This window comes from Xenopus tropicalis, chromosome 3, assembly GCF_000004195.4.
Source record: "Xenopus tropicalis strain Nigerian chromosome 3, UCB_Xtro_10.0, whole genome shotgun sequence".
Classification (NCBI taxonomy): domain Eukaryota; kingdom Metazoa; phylum Chordata; class Amphibia; order Anura; family Pipidae; genus Xenopus; species Xenopus tropicalis.
In genome coordinates this window covers 25,950,818-25,957,711 of record NC_030679.2, presented here as the reverse complement: position 1 = coordinate 25,957,711, position 6,894 = coordinate 25,950,818, and the positions used below count along the sequence as shown (strand labels likewise).

The 6,894-nt window shown below is 39.6% G+C and overlaps 1 protein-coding gene across 1 annotated transcript in view; it reads right to left on the bottom strand.

Annotated features, from left to right (window-relative positions):
* pitx1 (paired like homeodomain 1) overlaps positions 1 to 5,438 on the bottom strand; it is a 29,900-nt gene extending 24,462 nt beyond the window's left edge. The window contains exons 1-2 of the mRNA XM_012958863.3: positions 5,208 to 5,438; positions 2,060 to 2,115 (exon numbers count right to left, since the gene is read on the bottom strand). Of these exons, the coding sequence (XP_012814317.1) occupies positions 2,060 to 2,105 (46 nt within the window). The 5' untranslated portion in view covers positions 2,106 to 2,115; positions 5,208 to 5,438. The remainder of the gene's footprint in view (positions 1 to 2,059; positions 2,116 to 5,207) is intronic.
* Positions 5,439 to 6,894: the final 1,456 nt, after the last annotated feature.

Below are 6,894 nucleotides of genomic sequence, written 5' to 3'. Positions count from 1 at the left end.
TAAGTCTGGGCGCTTTCTAATGGATACAGTTATTGCCTGTTCCAAAGTGTATTTTGAAAGAAGAAGAAAACATGTCCCTTGCCTTGAAAGGCAGCCTTCTATATCCCTGGCTAAACTATTTATTCAAGTGACATTCCAGCCTAAGCCTCTTATAGCTGCAGGATGAGTTGAAACTAGAAAACCCAGTTTAGTTAAATAAATGCACAAGGACCACCTACCAATATTGGCACAGATCGCTTTGCACTTACACTGAAGGGCCAATAACTGGGGCATGGTCGCCACTGTGCTGGGCCCCTCTTCATACAAGTATTTGAGCCTTATCAGTTTTTATTCTAAGTTTATCATCATATGGATTTAAATGATTGAAATATATTTTGTTGTATTTGTGCTATTGGCCTTTGCGCACAGACAATATGCCTCAATGTTATTCTTGTTGAAAAAAAATATATAAAAATTAAAGTTTAAAACAAGTACATGATTGAAATCAATTAATTCGCTCGTCTAGGTGTGTGTTGTTTGGCGTTTATTGTATATGTGCTTGTGTTTCTCTTTGCGTGTGTGTGTTGCTGTAAATAGGGCGCTTTTATAAATTTAATATGATGTTATTCCCTCGGCACTGCAAGTTGCTCTACAGTACCTGTATATATTAGATACCTGTATATATTAGATACCTGTATATATTAGATACCTGTATAAATTAGATACCTGTATATATTAGTTACCTGTATATATTAGTTACCTGTATAAATTAGATACCTGTATATATTAGATACCTGTATAAATTAGATACCTGTATAAATTAGATACCTGTATATATTAGTTACCTGTATATATTAGATTCAAAGAGCAGTATATATCTAGTAATACTTTTATGATTGGTGCCAAATATATAGGTTTGTTGTCAAAATGCTGATTATGGTGTTTTGCAAATACCTTTAGAGAAGCCAGCTGATGTATAGCCCACTGGCCCAGCTCTGCATCTTTATTCAATTCTAATAATGTACAGTACGAACGAACCTTTTGGCTATTAGATCTTTAGTTCAGGGGGGTCTCCAGACTTCTTAGGTTCAACCCCCCAGTTGCTAACAAACTTGCACACATATAAAGCAATGGTTGTAAAAGCCACCTTCACTTTGGGAGAGGAAAAAAGGCATTCTATCCAAAATCCCTGCCCCCCGCCATTCCACTTCTAGCTGGCCAACCTACGGTTCAGGAACTTATGTTTAGTATGGACTGAGGGAAGCCTAGCTGGCCAGAAAGGCACATATTGACGGGCCATGTGACACAATTTGATACACAACCACAAAAAAGCAGTTACTGTAGTTGTTCCCTTACAACGACCCAAACTATACTAAAGAATAATTATACAGTTTTAGGTTGCTTAACCCATGTACGCATTAAAAAAGCATACATGGGTTAAGCAATGATGTTATCCCTTTTCAGTACATATTATTCCCATGTAGGACTCAGTGAGCTGTATGGGCCTGTTCTTACATTGCATGGGCTTTATGCTTGAATTCTGCCATTAGAAGTGGCACCAATATTGTAATCCACCATATACAGCAGTACAGCTTTCTCTTGTATTACATTTTGCTGCCATTTACAAGCAGATTTTAATATGTTTTGATGGCCTCTAGTAGTATCTATCTATTATCTATCTATCTATCTATCTATCTATCTATCTATCATCTATCTATCATCTATCTATCTATCTATCTATCATCTATCTATCATCTATCATGTCTATCATCATCACCATCATTATCATCATAATATATCATCTATCCATTTGTATATTTTAGTTCTGTATATTTGTAATAAATGTTTTATTTATCTGTGTATTTGTGATCTGTCTGTTGATAAATATATCCATCTATTCCAAGAACCATTTGTTATGCTTCATATACATATATATTTCCTTCACCTTTTCAGATACACACACACACTACAGTCACTAATGCGTTTATTATTACGTTTGCCTGAAGCACAAAAATGAAAATTATTCTCTTTATGTTCTTTTGTAACGTAGCCATTAAGCGAAATAATGTCTGTGACTTACCTAAGTCAACATAAGAGGGGCCATTCTTAGAAAGGCTTAGTTCCATAATAGAAGTTCTGAAAATAAAGCACACAGGAAGCGTTAGCCAAACCCCAAACTGCCTCTTTTGGCTTCTTTGTTTTGTACACGGAATAAAACGACGAAAATATCCAAAAAGCAAGTGGCAATTGTTGAGGTTTACTAAATGCGATGCGGCCTATTCCTCTGCCTGCTTGTTCTATGGGTAAGTGAGAATGTAAAATAAACTGTCAACAATGCAGAAACACACCTACATACACAAATACACGTTAGTTATATACGAATTATCTTCTACAGCTAAAAACAATAATGCACTTATATATGACTGTGTTCTAAACAGACTACACCTATAATTTACAGTAACCTATGTATATTCACTTTGTCTTCCATGTAGGAAAAATGAAGTGCACTTACGCATTGCAGGTACAGCAGTTCTGTGTTATTTGTTGACACACATACACTATAAGCAAGGTATATTGCTAGTTGCTCCTATGTAAGAGCACATTATGTAGGTGTGTGTGTTATATGTATAACAATTTAGTTATGCACATGTACCCGCATAACTCACTTTAAACGATATATTTTGCTAAAGTCTATATAAAACCATTTAGAGTAATTTAGACTATTATTCCGATATAATATTTTATCTATATCTGTTAGTATACATGTGGAATCTCCTATGTATAATAAAAATAAAATGCTCAAAAGCATTTACATATAACAAACCAACGGAAACTGTAAATTAATACACATACGAACTAAGTATTTAAATAGGGTGAGGAAGAGGTAAATTAAATAAACGCATAAATGCTATCAACATTTTTCCCATTTTATGGGTAAATAAATATACACATACCAGCTAAGTATTCATATAAGGTACAACAGATGTAAATGAAAAATAAAACGGCACTTAGTAATCAATTGCAATTCTCTCCCACCGATTTAATGTCCCTACACACAAAGAACCCACCTTGGTACCATATTTACACAATCATCCCGCCTAAGTTAATGGAAAATCGTTTTCATTCACGCCACAAAAAAGATTTACATTTTTTTTTGGAGTATTCTGAATGGTATAACGAGAGGAATTAATAATTGTGAATATTACAAAAGAAGGAATTTACTTGTGTATAGAGAAACTTACACATTAGTGTTTTTTACTGGCTGCTCTCATTGGTTAGGGGATTTCTTAAAGGATAATACCATCATTTTTGGCTAGTTTAACCATTATTTTGACAGATCATAACTCCTTAGTTCCCTCCTATTCATAATTATTATTAGGAAAAGCTAAGCCAAGCTGAGAGAGGCTCGCAATTACAGGTCTAACCGTTTCAGCTTGTGGTTTGCTTACTGAGGGAGATATTGATCTATAGCACTGAGCCGTGCAAAGGGCTCCTAATCAGGGTGCAGCTCCTTCCAAACCTGTCCCTTTCCAACTGCACAAGTTCATTACCTTATCCCTTACCTTATTGCATTATGCATTTCTTCTCCAACTAAGAAAAAAAAAAATGAACACACCTAAATAAATTTCGCCCACCGCCCATCATTAGTCTGTATTTTATTTCCAGAGTAATGGGCCGCAACGTTGGTTACGACAAAATGCAACTTCTAAAGCTTAGGCCGTTTCTTCACAACACGATCTTTCACTTGTCTCGTAGAAGTATAACATTTATTGGGGTTTTTAAAACGTGTGTCTTGTCAGATCGATCATGTTTTGCAAGAGCTGGAATTTTCTAGGGGAGAGTTGATATTGTGCAACAGCAGCACTTTCCATTCAGCTGCCTCTGCGGCCCTGGGCTTCAGCCTCACAACTAACTGTTTTTACTTAAACCTTCTGCATTGGGGAAGTCAAGGAACCCCCTTTGGAATTATATTTTCTAACATATTTGTCAGGTTTGACGAAGTGCAGAGGCACCAAAGAATTTATACAAGGTATAAAGATGTCAAGGGCTGAACTTCAAGGCTAGGGGGTAGCTACCACCCCCTGCAAACGGGGAGCTTGTCTGGAAAACTCATATGTTGCCTGTGCAGACTGGGTGCCTCTCACAAAGGCACAACTTGCCCATTACAATTTCACAGTTACCAAAACATTTCCACTTCTGTATAGATATACAATCTATATCTACATATAGATTGTAAGCTCTACGGGGCAGGGACCTCCTTCATCTTGTGTTTCTGACTCTTATTGCAACTGTACCTTGTATTTATTTGTATTTATTGGTGTACTTTGTATTTATCCATTATCTTTAACCCCCTGTTTGTATTAATGTATTCTACTGTACAGCGCTGGGTACATAAGTAGCGCTTTATAAATAAAGATATACATACATACATACACCTTTTGCAATATGATTGTGTATAGTATCTCTATAAATGTATGTGTGCATGTATGTGCGCACAGACAGATGATAGATAGATATAGATGGATGATGATAGATAGAGAGACCCATGTGTTATCTTACATTACAGGCGGCTATTTTTTCTAACGGGGTTAGATGTAGTGAGTTACAGTGTGTGCATTTGTGTGTGTGTGTGGTAAAGCAGTGTAGCACTACCAGGCTATAGTACAGGGCAGATACATTGGATTATAGCACAAGGTGCAAAAGTAGCAACTGAGCAGAAAATAATTTGATAGAATTAGCTGCAAAGTAGCATTTTAAGTTTTAAAATAGCAACAAAAACACAAACTTTGTATGACAGAGAAGCAATGTATTTCGGTGGATGGGACTAACACAAGCAGCTGCAAATAGGGGGCAATATATGAAAAATTGGGTTCAGATCAGCGCATAAAGCCAGCATGAATATGATATAATCGAATTGCTTTATTATATTTACACTGCAACCCATAAAGAATAAGAAGTCGCTGGCACACTGTGGGCAGACAGGAGCAGGGCATAGCGCTGAGATCATTAATGCGCTAATCATAGGGGCAGCGCTAATAGCGCTAGGGGCACGGCCCTTCCCGGGTAGGCGCAGCGGTTAAAAGCCCAGAATATCTCTCTGTAAGTCCTGACAGCGACAGATATTATTTATCTACATAATCAGCTAATTACATCAGCAAAGCCCGGGGATGTAATGGTGCCACAGAGCAATCTGTAAGGGGGCAAGAATCCCCCCCCTGTGCACTCACCAGTAAGCTGATCTGTCGGGGTGCGGTCCCCCAGCTGCTTGATCCCCGCTGGGCCAGTCCGACCCTAAGGTGCTCCGGTGGGGACACTGCCTTGGGCTACTGGGCTACTGGGCTTCCAGAGAGCTTTCTGCCCCGCTGCCTGACGTCACCCCAGCCCAACAACGTGTTCGTGTGTATATACAGAGGGGGTGAGAGAGTCTGCATACAGAGAGACAGAGAGACAGAGAGACAGAGAGAGAGAGAGAGTCAGAGAGACAGAGACAGAGAGACAGAGAGACAGAGAGAGTCAGAGAGACAGAGAGAGTCAGAGAGACAGAGACAGAGAGAGAGGGAGAGTCAGAGAGACAGAGAGAGAGAGTCAGAGAGACAGAGAGACAGAGAGAGAGAGTCAGAGAGAGAGAGTCAGAGAGACAGAGACAGAGAGACAGATAGACAGAGACAGAGAGACAGAGACAGAGAGACAGAGAGAGAGTCAGAGAGACAGAGACAGAGAGACAGAGACAGAGACAGAGAGACAGAGAGACAGAGAGAGAGTCAGAGAGACAGAGACAGAGAGACAGAGAGAGAGAGACAGAGAGAGAGAGAGAGGCAGGATGTGTACAGAGGGGGTGAGAGAGTCTGCATACAGAGAGACACAGAGAGACAGAGAGAGAGAGAGAGAGAGAGAGAGAGAGAGGCAGGATGTGTACAGAGAGGGAGAGAGAGCACCTACACAGTCAGAGAGATCCTCTGTACAGAAACAGAGTGAGAGGAAAGGGACCTGAGGGTGATCAATGTGCATATGTACTGAGAGAGACAGAGAGAGCGCCTGTAGTCAGAGAGACAGCTTGGCTGTATAGGGAAGGAGCAGAGAGAGAGCATGCCATGGGACTGGTCTAACCTGGCCCCACTTCTGGCCCTTTGCATTAAAGGCAATTTCATTATCTGCGTTCCAAGAAGCAGGTATCACATAATCAGTGTAAACATAGCGCAATGTACCAATCTGTTTCAAGTGACGCACCGCTAACTACCAGCCACTCCAAGGCATTAACTACATAAAATAGATTTTTACTATCATCTATCTATGGATCTATCGATGTATTATCTCACTATTAGCTGTCATATCTCATTAGCAGCACACGACAATCGTACCCTTTAGCAGCTTTGTGTGACACAGGCACGCTATTCCTATGGAGCCAATTTTATTAGGAATCTGCACTCTGTAGATCTCTGAAGCATCAGGTCCATAGCCGATCAGGCAGACTCCCACCCCCTGTTTCCATTCCATTAGCTGGAAGTGTTTTGGTTAGTGAACGCTTTTGAGGATGCTCTTAAACCCGCAGTCGCCTGGGATTGCAACAGTTTATTAAATGCTCGGATTTCCCTCTAATCCTGGGTGTCACTTTGAGGCATAATTATGCATGAGAGGAAAGCGGCGAGGCGCACAGCCTTACAGTAAAGTGCAGCCGGGGTAGGTGCTTTGGCTTATGGACTCATCTGTTTCTTCATTAGGCAGCATTACCGAAGTCCAGTGAGGTCAAATAAAGCCAAATACATTTGTAGTTTAAATGTTCCTAATTTTAATTCATTTGAATACCTTTCATAGTTTATTGCAATACACCATATTAGCAGTCAGATCGGGCTGCCATGGCAAAGATAATGCGATTCTAGAAGTTCATAACAAGGTCTTTCTTGGGGATTTGTTAGA